Source organism: Sardina pilchardus, chromosome 10 (genome assembly GCF_963854185.1).
Source record: "Sardina pilchardus chromosome 10, fSarPil1.1, whole genome shotgun sequence".
In the NCBI taxonomy this organism is placed as follows: Eukaryota; Metazoa; Chordata; class Actinopteri; order Clupeiformes; family Clupeidae; genus Sardina; species Sardina pilchardus.
Genome location: NC_085003.1, coordinates 1,265,065 through 1,281,931, shown reverse-complemented (window position 1 = coordinate 1,281,931; position 16,867 = coordinate 1,265,065). Strand labels below are relative to the sequence as shown.

Genomic DNA, 16,867 nt, shown 5'->3' with positions numbered 1-16,867 from the left:
AAAAAATGCCCTGACTAACAAAACTGTATCAAGACAAGTTAACTGTACTGTACTGTTTATAGATTAGAATCAGCGCTGCACAGATCTCGTTTAGTAAATGTAAGGCATGGTTGTATTGAAGAGTCTTAAGGCATACTGTATCTATTCAATATGCACTTAGTTGATTAGCATTTCTTATGGTTTGTATTTAATTGTATAGCGTTGTTTTGTTTCCATTAGGCCATTGATTAAATTGACATTGTTTTTATTATTGCTCATTATTCCATAGTTATTGTTATTATATGGGTAGTTGACATCTGGCCAACAAAAAGTGTTTTTTTTGGAAAACATAATTTTTAAAGAAAAAATACAAATATTTATGTAGTATGGAAACTGTAGTTTCTGAAAATAATAGTGGTCACTCATTTCGTCAATGACCTCACCTATTTTTTCCACGTTTACACTCATCTGCACTGTGAATGTGTCCTATGGTGTGACATTTAAAAAGTACTAAGAAATGATATTGAATAACATTAAAAACTAGAAAATGTAATTCCATGGAAGGAATTACCATTGCATGTAAATGCAAAAAGGTTACTGACATCATTGTATTAGGCCTATAGTTAAAAAGACAACTAGGCTACACAGACAAATAGATAAATAACAATAACCCAATTACAATTCCACTGAAATTACTTGGAAAGTCACATTTAAAAAGTGATTTATGAAAATGCATCAAAATTGTGGATATAGGCTATTTTGGAAAATAACTCTTCATTTATTAGAATTTGAAAAGACTGAAATGAAGTTGCCAACTTCAAACGAGTTGCAAGAGCTGACACTTTAGTAGTGAAACGACTGGTAGGATAGCTTATAGCCTTCATATCTACACTAATGCAGGTTAAAAGTAGGCATGATGGAATACGGAATACAATCTCATTCTCAAACAACGCCAATCAACGATGATGCAGCAACAGGTAGCAAATGTAACGTTAGCTTACAGTAGGATATTTTATGTAGGCTACACATTTTACAGGATGAGCTAGTATGTTCTTCGAAGTGTGTTCAGGTGCGTGATTGTCCTAATAGGAATGTAGGCCTACAATAAGCTTAGGTTTTTAATTTGTGAATGATACCGAAAGCTTTAAATGATTGCCTGGCTGGCAAGTCTAACGACTAGCTTGCTAAACCCTGTTCGCCTTGCAGCCTACCCCGACGTTAAACGTTAGCCTGGAGCAAGTTTGGTTGTCGTTAGCTAAATAGCCTACAGTGTTTACATTGACGTTAGGTTAGATTGTCTTTAGGTTAGATTGTCTTTAGCTGTTGATAACGTTACCGAGAGCAAACCGGTTAGGCTACTGTAACGATATAAACAAATCAAGTAAGAGTAGCCTAACAGGAGACAAGACGACAACGTCCTGGATTACAGTGGCAAGGTAGAATGTTTTCACAGCTGTAGACGTAACGTAACATTCACGTTTATCCTGGTAAACAGCGGAGCGGTGATGCCATGGCTTTGGATCAGACTCAGAGATCCTTGATTACTGGCAGCTGAGCACTGACGTAACAATTAGTCTTTGCCGCCAAAGGGTCTCAATGTAAACTCTATGGGAATTTTAAACTTTTTTATCGTAAATATCTCAAAAAGTATAAAGTTCACAAATGTGAAAAATACATAGAACAAATCTCCGTTACAAGACCTGTGTATGAGTGCTTGAATGACGTCAAACGGTTCAGTGGTTCTAGAGCCTTTGATGTTTGATTTTGGTCGGAAGCAGAATAATAAAGATAAGAAGAACAGGGATAACAGTACATTGCATTTGACATGCAATGTAAATACATGAAACAGAATTGTTCACATTATTAAATCATTCTTTTCTTAAAATTATATTTATTTCACATAAAAGTTCTAATTACAATCATTTTCACCATGAATAGATGAACTTGATTGACTTTTTCCTATGAATGTCGATACATTTTTTTCCGCCAACCTTACAAAACTGTTTGAAATTGTACCTATCTAAGAGGAGCCATTATTGGAGCTCCCCTCATGCCAAACCTGGCTTTTTTTAAAGTACGTTTTGAAATTAAGGATGTTTTTCTGTTGTTTTATGTTTGTCACACTATAGGACAAAATGTCACACTGAAGGACAAAGATAGCTATTGCATGAAGTGAGTCAGAATATATGTAGTGTTTATTGTAACAGTGATAAAGGAGGACATTTGTTGGATAAGTGTTGCTTTTTCCAGGCTATTTTTTTTGATGATAACCCATTGTCAGTCAATAGTAATAGTACTTAACTGTGTTGAACTAATTTGTCGACTATGAAACCACGGTGAAGTTTCACTTTGTCTATGAGTTCAAATAATAGGTGAGTGCAGATGCATGTAGGCTATACTCTGCTAGTCACAAGTAAAGCAAGGTTTAGTGGAATCCCTGTTCCATATAGTCTTGTGTGCATGCAGATTCCTTCAAATGTGCTGCTGTGTGAAGTTGCATTGTTTGCTGTTGAAGGAAATGATAGATATTATTCTCATTGTTTTAAAGGATGTTAAGCCCAAAACACACCCATGACTGATTAAGAGACATAAGAACAACCCTTTTGTGTCCAGCACCTGACAAAATCACACCATTAAATTAGTGAATGTGGACTGCCATGCCTTTAATGTCTATAAACGTTGTGCTTCTGACCATCCGTTTTTGATCGCCAAAAGAGGGACCATAATCCTCAATAGGGAAATTCCATTTTAAAACATTGCGTTACATTCATGAAGTACACTCTATCTAAAACATCCCTACTGAAAAATAGCAAGAAACCATGTTGATGTTGGTAGCTGGTTTTAGCTGTTTTTTGCTGGTTTTCCTCCAGCTATTGCTGGTCTTTGCTGGTATAACTGGTTAGGCCACCAGGTGGACATGCTGGCGTGACCATCTAAGGAAGCTGGTCATGCTGGTGTGACCAGCCTGTCGTGTGGGATACAGCTGGTGTGAGATGGTCATGCTGGTGACCAGCCTGCCAAGCTTGACATTGTAGGTGTAAGATGGCCATACTGGTTTGCTAGTATGACCAACATAAGCTGGCATGACCAGTAAAAACCAGTAATGTAGACCAGCAACACCAACTAAAATGACCAGCGTGAGATGGTACGACAAGCAAAACCAGCAGAATTACCATCGTAAGCTGCAGGTATGTTTTTGCATGACTTTTGCTGGTCTATAGCTGATTAACCATCATAGGGTGGTCAAACAAGCTGGTTAACAAGCTGGTCAACCAGCAAACCACCCTAAGCTGGTCAGGCTGTTTTTTCAGCTGTTTTTAGAGCAGTTTTTAATCATACTTGACACAATTATCTACAATGACATTCTATTCGTTGGTGGCAACACTGGAAGTTCCAGGGCAGGTTGGGCCACAGGTCCTGCAGGGAGGTTCTTTCTGTTATATAAAAAAAAAAGTTTTAGATTTATGTACTTTATATTATAGTTGCTTTAGTAACGCTTCAGAACATTGTATGTCGTCTCTAAAACAGCAATAGATATTTGAATTTAAGTCATTATAAGTGTCACACCAAAGGACATTTCCTGTCACACCAAAGGACATTTAAGCTTTTGTGGCAGTTAATGACCATGCTAATACTAACTGAGCTGTCATTAGCAACTGACATCATGCATTTGCATAATATTACATAGTCCTGCTGTTAAAAATACAAATTTTAATACAAAAATGGCATTTAGGGGTGTCACACCAAAGGACAAAAAAACATAACAACTTCAGTGGTCTGAAAACATAGTTGAATATTTGAGCAACTCTGAGAGAAATTCTCACCATGTTCACTGCTCCAGGGCTTCATTGGGGTCTTCAGTCACATGACCTTGAATGGGGTCTTTCAACTAAATGTATTTGTCCATGATTTTGGCCAACTTAACATCAGGTTATTGCATAACACCAAAGGACATTTTTTTCTGTGACGAACTTTACGGAGTTCCTACCATTTTAGAAATGTATGTATGGGAAAAGTGATTGCCACTTAGTAAAATAGACACTTGCACAATTATGCCAGGAGCGTTCATTAAAAATTTGAAACATTATTTCCTCTATTTATAAAAGTTAATATTTATATAATTATGTTGTCTACCATCACACCATACAGTGGGTACGGGTTGAGAATGCACCTTCTCCCGCGGGACTCCCGAAGAGATCCCGCAGGCCGTCAAGCCGATTTTTTTCGAGGCTAAGGCAATGTACCCAAACAACCACCAGGTGGCAGAAAGTTTCATCCCGCATTTCAAAATGATGAAGATCGCATATCCGTCAATAGTCGACTCCTTAATCTCATTTAATCATTACAATGAAGGTGATGACTGGCGAAATTATTCAAACGACGTTTCAATGAACCATTGTTGAAATGAATGAAAATGGTTATAGAAAATCGCCTACAGCCTAACGCCGACACAGCTGATTCTTTGATTGATTCTAAGCTGTTTTGATGTAGGGGATAGGTAAACTGGCGCGCTACAAACATGCTACCAATCAAATGTAATATTAGTAGGACTAGCCTACTTAGACACTTTAGTCATAGGCAACGTTGCCATGTTAATTTGGGCTAGAAGTGCTTGCTTGTGGTGGCGCTCCTGTCCGCTGCTTCTCCCGAATTGTGTGGCAAATGTGTCAGCAATCAGCTTAAATGTCAAATCATATTTATTTCTCTTTGTCGCCATGGTATTGGGGGAAACGCGGAGAAACGAGATGGTCAGTGTATTTTTTCTTTGCGTTTCGTTATAAGAAATATATAAGTAATAGTTAGTCTTCTTCCGTATTGAACAGATACGGGACGCTCTTTGTTCCGTATTTTAAGGAACTACTCAATGCACACACACTACAATGAAAAACACACAAAGAAATCACTAAACATATAGCCTACAACCTAATGACACTTTAATGCAGCGTTTCTCAAACTATGGGCCGCGAAACGTGGAGACTGCTGCTGGTCCGCGAGACATGGAGTGAAATTAGGTCCGGTGATCTGATAATTTGCTGCGCAATTGACCAAGCGGACCGACAGAAAAAGAAAGCAAACGTTGCTGCGGAAATGCTTGCTAATTTGATGTGTTTAAACATAGAGCCATACAATTAGGTGTGTCTGTTATTATGACAATTTTCGAGCATAACTGCGTGTCCATAGCTCAGTGACAGGTGTTAATAGCCTTGCCATAAGCACTGCTGCAGGTGCTTCTTTTATTATGCGGTTAGAGCATAAGCGCTTACTCATATAGACTATAACTCAGGGACAGGTGCAAAACCACCAACTGGGATGGATCGAAGGGCAAGCAAGCACTGCCACACAACGTGTCAACACTAAACAGAAAGTTTCCTATGGGGAGAAGTGGCCGCAAGGACTGCATCGATAAGATCAACGAATAGGCTACAGTAATGTTTGACATATCCCCACTCGGATGTAGGCAGCTATGTTTAGAGCGAACGTTTCAACTATGTTTGCCATGGTAGACAAAAACACTCAAATAAAACAATAGCCTAACAAATAACTGCATGCGTAATGGACACGGCTCTATATCCTAAATAATTTTCGAGGTTCGCCATTTGGTAATATGACCTATCCTTACTGACAATAATTTAGATTGAGCACAACTAAAGTTGCACGAAGGCAAAATACAGTCCTAAAAGCCTATTCTATATAGCCTGGCCAATATTGTAGATGTGCAAAAGCAGCATTTGCGTGCGTGCTTGCCGGTGAGGTGTAGCCTACAAAAATGAGCATAACATCTGATTATTAAAGTATGGCTATAGGATATAGGCTAGAGAAGAGTTGGTTTAAATTTCAAGTGTAGTAAAAACGTTTGTGCACATCCCCGGTCAAGGTGCAGAACAAGACTAGGCTAAATCATAAAAAAATGGAAAAAGGTTCGCACACTTGAAATCCTTCTTTTTTGATTTGATTTTATTTTCTTTATCACAAAGGAATGACGTTTCGACCGTGTGGTCTTCTTCAGATTAAAATTCAAGTACGTGCGCTATTTAACCCCTCGAGACCGACTGCAGTCTGCTGACACAGCCAGACGACTCTCCCAACCCATTCATTCGTTTTGGCCGATATAACCCATTCATTCGTTTTGTGCGTATATAGATTCCTGCATGCTGCATTACCGTGACCCTTAGCCTACCTTGTGGATGATTTTTTCTCATTGGAATACAGCAGGACAGAATGCCTTTTATCTAACAAACGCAAAAGCTGAGATTGTTGCAAGGACTAGGCTACTCAACAAACTTGTTTTTCGTTTCTGGGAGATCTCGTTATCGTTCATTCGTATCGTATCATTTTTATACTTATTGTTTGGACTTATGGACAATGAACTTTGAGGGGTGGTTGTTAGTGCTTTACAAAGCTTTGTGTTAATAAGTGTCGGTCCTCCTATCCTTCAGCTCACTGCGCGATGCAGTTGCGCATAGTGGCCACGAAGTCATTAACTGTTTATGACACAATACATGATATTTGTGTTTTTCGTTTATTAGATTTAATGCATGTTTGAAATGTAAACAGGCCTTCAGTCCGTTAACTTAAGGCCTTCTTTTGCATGGGGTTGCTCGCATGTAACCTAGGCTATTATGTGCGTAGTGGCTGCATACTCTTTATTATAATAAGAGGCAAATTGTTACAGGACAACTTAAACTGACTTCCCCAATGCTTCCCCGCAGCACATTACATTTTAATATAGGCTAATATAGGATGAACAAAGTCTATGCTTGCTATATTAAATCCAGTAGCCTAATAATTCTATGTGCCACGTCTTTTCACGATTTCGCAAGTGATGTAGTAGGCTTTAAACATCGACAAACGTCTGTGAGACTACCCATTTCATGAAGAGCAATTGTCTTGTGCGATCATTCCCCCTCCCCCACACTTGTCTAACCAGTTCACTAGACATTATAGCCTACCTATATGCGGCATTGAGGACGATTGCCCCCCTTCCCCCTCTCTCTAGACAGACACTTCCTGACACTAGGGCTCGGGATCATGACATCAAAACTTCGCGGGCACAGCCACATTGGCAGCTTCACTCCTTAGTTTACTATGGATTACTATGGATTTACTCCCGCCTTTTAGTGTGTTCCTGTTACTTAGTTTTTGCCTTCTTGGTAGTATGTTGCTGTGTAGTGGGGTGTAACAGTGCAACCCACGATCGCACGAGGAAAAGAATAAATCGCTACTATATTTCTGCTTCTTGTCTTGTGCATCTGAATGAATGGATATTACGTTCAGTGCGCTACCAAATGGCGGCGATATTCCTAGAATGCAAGGCGTGTGCCCGAGTCCTATTATGTAAATGTAAAATGTGTGTGTGTGTGTGTGTGTGTGTGTGTGTGTGTGTGTGTGTGTGTGTGTGTGTGTGTGTGTGTGTGTGTGTGTGTGTGTGTGTGTGTGTGTGTGCGCTGAACCACGAATTCACATATTAACTTTTCTTTTCAGCAGACATCGCAATCATAAAAAAATCGCAAAACGTTTTAATAAAATAAAGCCTCTTGTCTTAATGGGTTCCGGAGGTTCGTAGAGTGAGTTTTGAACCCCGGTCGCTGACGTATGATTAAGATGCTTCAACCAGTTACGCCACACTGCCCTATCGCATATCTGACCATTGTTACAATGTTGCAAAATGCGCGATCTTCTCCATGCATGTAGCCTACGGTTATAAGTAAAGTGACATGATAGGCATGTAGGCCTATTAAAGATATTTCTGTTAAATACATTTTATTTTCAGTTGTCAAAAGTGGTGGGGACAAAATCTGTGATAAAGTGCTGAGTAAGCTACCCAGCGTCGCCGGTTAAAATGAACATGCCTCCGTTTTAAAATAGCCTATAGGCAGGGCTGGACTGGGACCAAAAAACGGCCCGGGCATTTTTGGCCATAGTGGCCCACCATGATAATTTACACGATAAAACATATGTGCACACTGTTTTGTTTGTAAAAAATATTTAAGTAAACCGCAGTAGCCTGCATGGAAGCGAGTAGGCTAGCCTACCCTTGCTAAAAAAATATTAATTATTATTATACTCTCTCTCTCTCTCACACACACACACACACACACACACACACACACACACACACACCTACACACACACACACACACACACACACACACACACACACTAGAGTGACCTTTAAACCAGCAAGGATGAGGTTGTGCGCAAAACTCATGCTATTAAATGCTTCACTAAATAAAACCTGCCATAATTTATGTTGAGCATTTGCACAGTTTTAGCCAACAATTCACCTTGATACTATTTAGTGAAGATGTATAGGCTACACATTCCAAAACATTTTCATTGTTAATTCCATGGGCTATCACCATTCCTGTTTCATTCCATGCGTCTGACTGCATGTCTGTGTGTATGGGTGTCTGCTTGTCGCAAAGAAATGTGATAGTTTGCTTGTTGTACTGCGTCAAGATTGACAACAATTTCGACCAATCGTGACTGTCTTATGATTTCAGAAGGTTGATGGCGAGCCGACAACTCGTTAATTTAATGGGTATCGCAATTCAAATACATGCGAGAGGGGTAGGCCTACACAGAAACCACACAAAAAGACGCGCTCACACTATAAAACTTTGTTTTGCTTAACTGGGTGCTGAATACATAGTAGGCAGGTTAATACATCTAAAAGAAGCAAGGGGAAGAAGCAGTCGCAGATTTCAAACTTTTAATTGTTCGTTGTGCGCCCAAAAAGTTCAGCCAACATTTCGGCTCCTTCTTACCTGCCTCACAGTAGCTATTCTGACCTCCTCCTCAATCTGTCCCTGCTGGGTCACGTCTCTCACCTCTTCCTCCTCCTCCGAATCAATTTGAATAGCTACTCCTTCCTCTGTGTAACTCTGTTGCACACTGGCATGTGCCTCTCTGAAGCCTGCACTCGGTGCTCCTTCTGCACTGCTGCTATATGTCGACGGCCCTGTTTGAACTTGTGGTGGCAAACATTTCTGTAATTTTAGCACATTTTTGCTGCATCCACTTAGGCTTTAGCCTTTTATCTCGCAACTTCTCTGCGCCCCCCTTGCGCTTTTGTGGTTTGTCTTCGTACATTTTCATAAACGGACGGTCTCAAACTCTGGTCGAACTCCAGTCAAGGGGGAGATGAGGCCGGGAGGGAGATAGGGAGGGCCCTGAGATTTCATTGGACTAGCCCAATGTCCATTAAGGCAGTCAACCAATGGGCCGCGATTCGCTGCCGTTGTGGCCGCACGCTATATAAATGAGCCTAATATTTTTTTTATTATTATTATTAAATTGACAGCCTCGGCCCAAATATGCGTCGGCCCACCGGGCATTGCCCGGTATGCCCTATGGCCAGTCCATGCCTGCCTATAGGCCTACACATTTCTAAGTATTCCTTGCATAAATGTAGCCTAAATGTCTATCTTGTCCATCTCTTTCGTCTTCGCCTTGACAATAATAGCCTATTCACGGAAATGCGGTCTTGTAACCGTAATGAATTAATGAATTAATCTAAGGTTGCCTATATCGAGTCTTTCAGGTTGAATTGAAGGCTTCTAAAACCATTTTCATTAACTTCAACAATGGTTTATTGAAACGTCGTTTGATTATAATTTCGCCAGTCATCACCTTCATTTTAATGATTAAATGAGACGGATATGCGGAGCATTTCTCTCCCTCTCCATTGACCAAAACGTTGCTCTGGCATCTCTGCTGGACTGACTGAGTTAGCCTATAGGCTACGTCGAGTGAGAGAGCCAGCTGTGCGGTACGCTGTAAAACATTCGAAAACTCTGAAACTGCAATCTGACATGCCGAGCGTGATGTCTCTGTTCTCCGCTTGTCGCCAGCGCGGTGTCTTCGGGTTTTTCCGTGTTTTCCGGTATGAGCCGAACCTTCATTTTATTAAGGCGGTCTTATGTTGCCCCCTTGCGGTTGCAGTTTTAATTAAAGTCCCGATGCTTCGGGAGTCCCGATGTGCGGGAAAGAAAGGAGCATTCTCAACCCGTACCATCTGTAGGACAATTGTAAGGTTTGGCTCAAAGTTCTGAAAAAGCGATAAATAACTCAGGTATTAAAACAACAAATTCATGTAAAGCAAGAAAATGTTTAACCTTTTACAGTATTTGAAAATGTGAAAATGTGAAATTAATTGTGTTTTATCTTCTGTGACGGTGAAAAAGCCACGTCATGTCATCTACCCATATAATTGATTGAATGACTTCTTTATTTAGCATTCTCCTATTTAGTCATTGTTTGTTTTCATTAGCTTTGCGTATATTGATTCTGTTTCATTGTCTATGTTGCTATTCTCTTTAGTCGACACTAGACTGATCAACTGCTAAATTTAATTATTGTATTGTTTTTGTTTGTATGTAGCTTTGGACTGCTAAGCATAACCATAACCATTGAAAGATTCAGCCAGATCGGCACAACACTGATCGAAAGGGCCCGCTGATTTTGATGATACCAGGTCAGGAAGCCATGGTCTTTTCCTCCTACAGATGCAGGACTTGTAAAACAGTCTTTTTAAAAATACACTCCCACTAAAGCTCCACTAAATTACCTCCTCTAACTGTTGGAGAGTATTGACAAACGTTCACCAAAAATAAACATTAGCAAATATGCACGCACTTCAGATTTAAGAAAATCTTAGGAAGATATTGGTGAATAAGGCCTATTGTGTTCAAAGCCAAGAGGGTATACTGATTAAAAATATTACGTACTTGTCTTTATCCATGACGTGTTTTCTGGCCTGGATGTCCATGATATGTCTCTGTTTGTCCAACTCTGTAGTCTTCTCTTTGAGCTTATCCATCAGGGTGGTGAGAGAGTTTTCTTGCTCGGCCACAGTTTGCTCCAATTCAGCTAAACGAGCTAGGTGTTTTGTGGTTGGTATGGTAATAAAGGGTTTCTTCATCAACTCCTGAAAAATATCAAATGATAATCGTGCCATCTTTCACTGCCACTGTCCTTGTACTACTGCTTACATTCATAATACTGTAGTATTCTTACCAGAGCCGTCTGTTTCAGGTGACCTAAAGAGGCTTCTGTAAACAGTTCAAGCTTCTGTTGAAGAGTCTGCATATCCTCTTTGTGTTTTTTTGTAATGTCTTCTTGTTCCTGTTAATGAAAAGACAGTAACTACATTTTAAAGTATTTCTGTGATGTATTGAGACTTAAAAGAATATAGATGAAATCTTATGTCATAGAACACCAGTGACTGTACTGTACTTGTCTTGTTCTAGCCAGAAGATGTTGGTACTTCTTCAAGACTTCTTCTTTCTGGTTCAGGCGTCCCTGGAGGCTATTTATAGTTTGTTGAGCCACTCTGAAAGCTGGTTGGCTCTCAACATTGTCCTGTCTGCTGAGTGTTGCTAAGATCTTCTCCTTCTCAGCAACGTTTGGTAAGCGAAGGCGCAACTCATTAATGACCTTGTCTCGAGTGAGAACATTTTGCTCTGCTTTCCATAGTGCTTCTTCCTTCTCTTTCAGTTTCTGTATAGGGAAAGGTATCGTTAGCACTGATGCATTGCAAAATTGCTTATCTAATAAAATCCAACCAAGTGTTATTGATCTTATATCAAGATCAAACAATGTAGTTGGTATTATTTTCAGTATAAAAGAGACTCACAAATGTGACCTACATTATAAACAAGCAAATTTGTCTGCCAGTGCATAGAGTGAATTTGTCTTAAGAAGACTTCTTAAAATAAGTAAAAGTCAAAATGATCAAAATGAGTGTTAGGTAAGTCTCTTCATACAAAAAACAATACCAAATAGATTTTTTGATCTTGGTAAGATCAATAAGAGATTAATAGATTTAGTCAGATATATTTTTTGCAGTACAGCACATATGTAAGAGATATAACGGCCACCAAGGTGACCGGTTTGATGGAAATAATGGCTAGGTGGAGGTCTAGAACTCCGGCGACGTGCTAAGCACGGAGACAGAGTTGCCTCCGCCTAGCCATTATTTCCATCCAACCGGTCGACCTCGTCGGCCGTTATCCCTTACATATACACAAGTGGCAACTTTCCACCGTTGCCACTCGTGCAGTGTTAATTTCCTATTACAATGTACACGTTTACATCGCTAAAACTCTGGATTGTGGAACTACTTTCCACCACATATCAACTTTCTACTTGCAGGACAAAACTGCCATTACTAGTTCTAAATGGATGGTTGCTATGGCCAAAGGCCAGTCGTTAGTTCTAAATGGCTGGTTGCTACGGCCAAAAGCCAGTCGTTAATTCTATCTCTCCCGTTGTCAAGCGGGCATATCCCAGGATTCTGATGAACGTTAACTTTGAAAGAACGCTACACGCCATCCAACTAGCTACAATCCACCTCCGTCATATGCTACAATGTTATTATGTTCTGAACGTCTGTATTTCCGCTTGGATTGCAACATGACAGTTCATTTAAACTTCGCAACGAGTTTGGCAAATGCAAGTAGAACGCTCAATTCACTTGAATGGGATTTCCCAACGTTCTACCGGTCATTAAGTAAGGGATAATGTATATAACGCCGGTCATTATCGGAAAATAATTCCCGACAGGATGAACTGAACCCCCACGCGCAGCGGAGGGGTTTTGCTTCGTCCTGAAGGGAATTATTTTCCGATAATGACCGGCATTCTATACATTATTGCGGTTATTATACGGCTACTTGCCAAAACGAGAAAATAAACTTATCTCAATGTGTCTTTAGCAATGACTTGGCTACCGTTTCGTGGCTTCCGCAACAACTAGCGGAGTGAACCCGTTGCCATTGGCAGCAGTCATTATACCTTCGGAGCGGTCATTATGCAAAAATAACTGACCGGTAGAACGTTGGAGAGGCCCATTCAAAGTGAATGGGAGCTCCCTCAACATTCTAGAGAGCCGTATAATAAGTAAGGGATAATGTATAGAACGCTGGTCATTATCGGGAAAATAAGGACCGACAGGGCGAACCGGACTTGTTTCGCCCTGAAGGTCCTTATTTTCCCGATAATGACCTGCGTTCTATACATTATCCCGCTTATTATACGGCTACTTGCCAAAACGAGAAGAAACTTACCACAATGTGTCTTTAGCAATGACTATTAGCTACCGTTTTGTGGCTTCCGCTAACAAAACAAATAGTTCGCCACACAGATGGAAATTGACTGTTTGAGAGGTTGCTAGGTAACCTCTTACTAGCTGTCATTCACTTTGAACGAAATTTCAACGCGGAGTGTTATGAAAGACCTGAATTAGAAGTCCGTTGCCATTGACAGCGGTCACCAAAAATATACGAAACTACTTATTAGAGACTAAATGATAAATCCATTCTAACTCACTAACTAAATATACGAAACTACTTATTTTCATAAAGGCCAGTTCAAACACAAGATCCGCGACGAGACGAGCTGCAACATTCTAAAAACCAGCAACTTTCTGAAACAATATGTTCTAAAACTGGGGCGTTCAGACCACTGCAACGAAAATAAAACGGCAGCAACGTTACCATAACAACAGTCTAGGCGTGAAGGCAAGATAGTAGTTTTTAGCCAATGTCACAATAGCTCCGTGCAAATGTGTTCTAAAACTCTGCAACTAAGATTTGACATGTTGAATGTTTAGCGACGGCTTGAAACTGCTTGCAACTGCTTGCAACTTTTGATTCACACCGCCGCAACTGCTCTCCGCAACCGTCTCAGACTGTCGCGAATCTTCGGTTTGAACTGGCCTTTAGACGACTAAATTATAAATCTATTTGAACTCACTAACTTAATGCCTATTGCGTCTTTAATGCAAACCTTATTATTCTCACTGAAATAAAATAATAATAATAATAATAATAATAATTTTCTCATAGAATTGTTTTTCTCGGAAACCAAGAAGTGTTACAATTAGGGTTGTTAATGAATAATCGAATATCGAATAATGTTTAAGAATTTATTCGACTAAAATAAATGCCTAATGAATATTCGTTTTAGTCTCACGCAATATGAGAACAGCAACATTTTCCGGTATTTTGCGCACATGACAAAAACAAGCAGAGATGAAGCGAGCGAGGAGAAGTGCTGGAAACTTTATTTAGGGGCTCATGGGAACCTAGTAAAACGTAAGCAGGAAGTGTTGTGGTTGGAACGTGAAGTGCGAGAGTTAGAGATGTGTGTGTTATATAAATGAATGCGGGAGAACTGTTTTGTGAAGCATCTCCGTGTTAAACGAAAAGAAGCCTGTTAAACTGGTATTTTTCAAGCCTCTTAATTGTTTCATCACCAATATACCAGTAGGATAACCCGTGTTTGAACGATTACCTCGCAAGCTGCCGGCAAGTGAAGTTAAAAGTGATAAGATAACGGGCCGACCGGCAAGGTAACAAAATGTTCATCCGACCATAAACGAAACCAGCACCGGAGATGACCAGTGAGCGTTGCAATCGCTAGCCTACATGTTCAAATAGGACCTACGTCGGATGGCATAATGCCCTGTAAAATAAAGTTTGCAACTTGTTGTAAACAACTTATGTCTTGATAAAGGTTTTTTTTTTTTTATATCATCGTTCATATCAATTGTGTGCGTGTTGGACATGTGGGAGTGATGGGTGGGGGCAAATGTTTACACGGCTCTGAATGCCATGTGACGTCATGATTTAGCAAATAATCGATTCATTGTTCAATAACGTTATGATTAGTCGAACATGACAATTCATCTAAAGTCCCAACCCTAGTTAAAATGCTAATACCAAACCCTACAAGCTTTCAGTTCACTTCCCCCACTTTGTACTGATTTCACCTGTTCCAGCAAATTGCAGGTTGCTTGCTTCTCTGCAACAGTGTGGATGAGCTCTTTAATTTTCTTCAGGGAATGATTCAGCTGCTGAGCGACAGGCAGCATTGGATCTGGAAGAGTACCACTTGTCTGTTCAAACTAAAACCATAGTCAGAGTGAACAACAATGCATCAATACATATCAAAATGATAATTTGTATTATTTTGATACTTTAATAAATGATACCTTTTGAGTAGCATTGTCAACTTGATTCTGTTGTTTCTCATAGTGCTCCAGCTGGCGCTCTAATTCCACCTCCCTTTCTTCCCAAAGCAACTGGTGCTCCTCGTGAATCTGTGAATTGTCATCAAGATCATATGAATACTTGTCTAAATGTGTCTTATCACTGATTTCAAAGAACTACCAGATTCCAAATTCAACTCTGTGCTGTTATTGAATCATGGAATGAAACCAAAGATGCTCACTGTCTAACTGAGCATGGACTGGGCCTATTTATTTAATCAACTGTATTTGAACACATGTACCTTGCTGTCCTTATTGAGATCATCCTCCAAAGCACTGATGGACCGTTCTTGTTCCTCTATCACAGTTTTCAAGTATTTGATTTCCTCTCTTTGAATACTAACTTCTCTATTACTTTTCAGCTCCAGCAGTCGGGCCTCTTCCAATTTTCTGTGCCACTCAATAACCTAAAGAGAAGTAAAGAAGGATTAAAGGAGAATTCTGGCATTTTCCAAATTTAGCCCTATTGTTAAGGACAAAAACAACCAATATCTGTTAATTATTGACTCAGCAAGCTAGCTGGTTAAGCACAAACTAGTTGCAACTTTGTATGGGGGCAACGTCAAACACTCACATTATACAGTTTCTTTACTTTCACAGGCAGGTTTGCTTGAGAATAAGAGAGTTGAGACTAACTCTTTGCTGGGGAATGGGACAGGGACAGTAGAATTTAATTTGTGAGAGAGGAACAGAAAAATTAGCCTGGAAGCTAGCCTGACCACAAAAGGGCAGGAAATTCTGTATGGAGTCACTCCTTCAGGGCGGAGCAAGATACTTCATGAGAACGCCACTTCCTGGAACCCGAATCGCAAGAGGGGGGGTCAAAATCCCCCTTTATGCAGAGCAGAGGCAGCAACTGTTCCATTGAATTCTATGGGCATAGATCAGAATTTCATGTATATGCTAATATCTTGGTTCTCTAGAGTTAGGAATGTGAATTTTGGGCACTGTTTCATGACCACCAACCCCTTCTGACCACTTCAGGTACATTTTTAGCACTTTTGAAAATTCCAGTCTGGAGAAAATTGACTTTATATCAGGTGTGCCCCTCTTGTTTATTCTGCTGATGTTGGCCGGTTGCTACGTACGCTCTACCTTGACAACACATTAGCCAGCCAGCTGAACCAAATCCTGATTTGTGCTAACGACTATCAGATGGCGCTGGGGTAACTTAATGAGAGCAGCGACATAGTTTTTTTTTACACCTCCTTCATTGAAAGTGTACTGACTTTTTCATCTATATGCTGGTTTCACTCCCTCTCCATCAAAAATAAGAATCACCTCCAGAGCATTGTGCACACATGTTCTAAGATCATTGGCCACCCTCTTCAGTCACTGACATCGCTGCATGATAAGGCTACACTAAGAAAAGCCAACTCTATCCTGGAAGACTCTACTCATGTTCTACATGGAGTTTTTGAATGGCTGCCCTCTGGCAGGCGTCTGCGCTGTCCTCTTGCTAGGACTAACAGGAGGAAGGCGACCTTTACCTTTGAGGCTATTCGCCTTTTGAACTCAAATATGCCCCCAGCCCCCTCCTCCCTCTCCTGGGACTTTTTCGGGCCAATGGTTTTGTTTGGCTTCATAAGATAATTAATTGACAAATGTGCAACAGTGAAGCAGTCCATGTCACCTAAGCGTATTTGAAATAATTATATTTACAAAATCGCTGCTGCTGGAGATGCAAGATATTTAGATTCCTCTATTTCATGTGTTATACAATATATTGACAGCGTTATACCTTTAACAGACAAACAATAAACATTTCACTTTCTCAAATGTTGCTGGTGAGGTAAATTCTGGCTGGTCTCCAAGCTAGGTTGTAACACAAAC

The 16,867-nt window shown here is 40.1% G+C and overlaps 1 protein-coding gene across 3 annotated transcripts in view; it reads right to left on the bottom strand.

Moving 5' to 3' along the window:
- cep290 (centrosomal protein 290) overlaps positions 1–16,867 on the bottom strand; it is a 138,131-nt gene that overhangs the window by 34,221 nt on the left and 87,043 nt on the right. For all 3 annotated transcript variants that reach the window (XM_062546872.1, XM_062546874.1, XM_062546873.1), the window contains exons 31-36: positions 15,277–15,441; positions 14,978–15,085; positions 14,756–14,890; positions 11,218–11,481; positions 10,999–11,106; positions 10,710–10,909 (exon numbers count right to left, since the gene is read on the bottom strand). In XM_062546872.1, the coding sequence (XP_062402856.1) occupies positions 10,710–10,909; positions 10,999–11,106; positions 11,218–11,481; positions 14,756–14,890; positions 14,978–15,085; positions 15,277–15,441 (980 nt within the window). The remainder of the gene's footprint in view (positions 1–10,709; positions 10,910–10,998; positions 11,107–11,217; positions 11,482–14,755; positions 14,891–14,977; positions 15,086–15,276; positions 15,442–16,867) is intronic.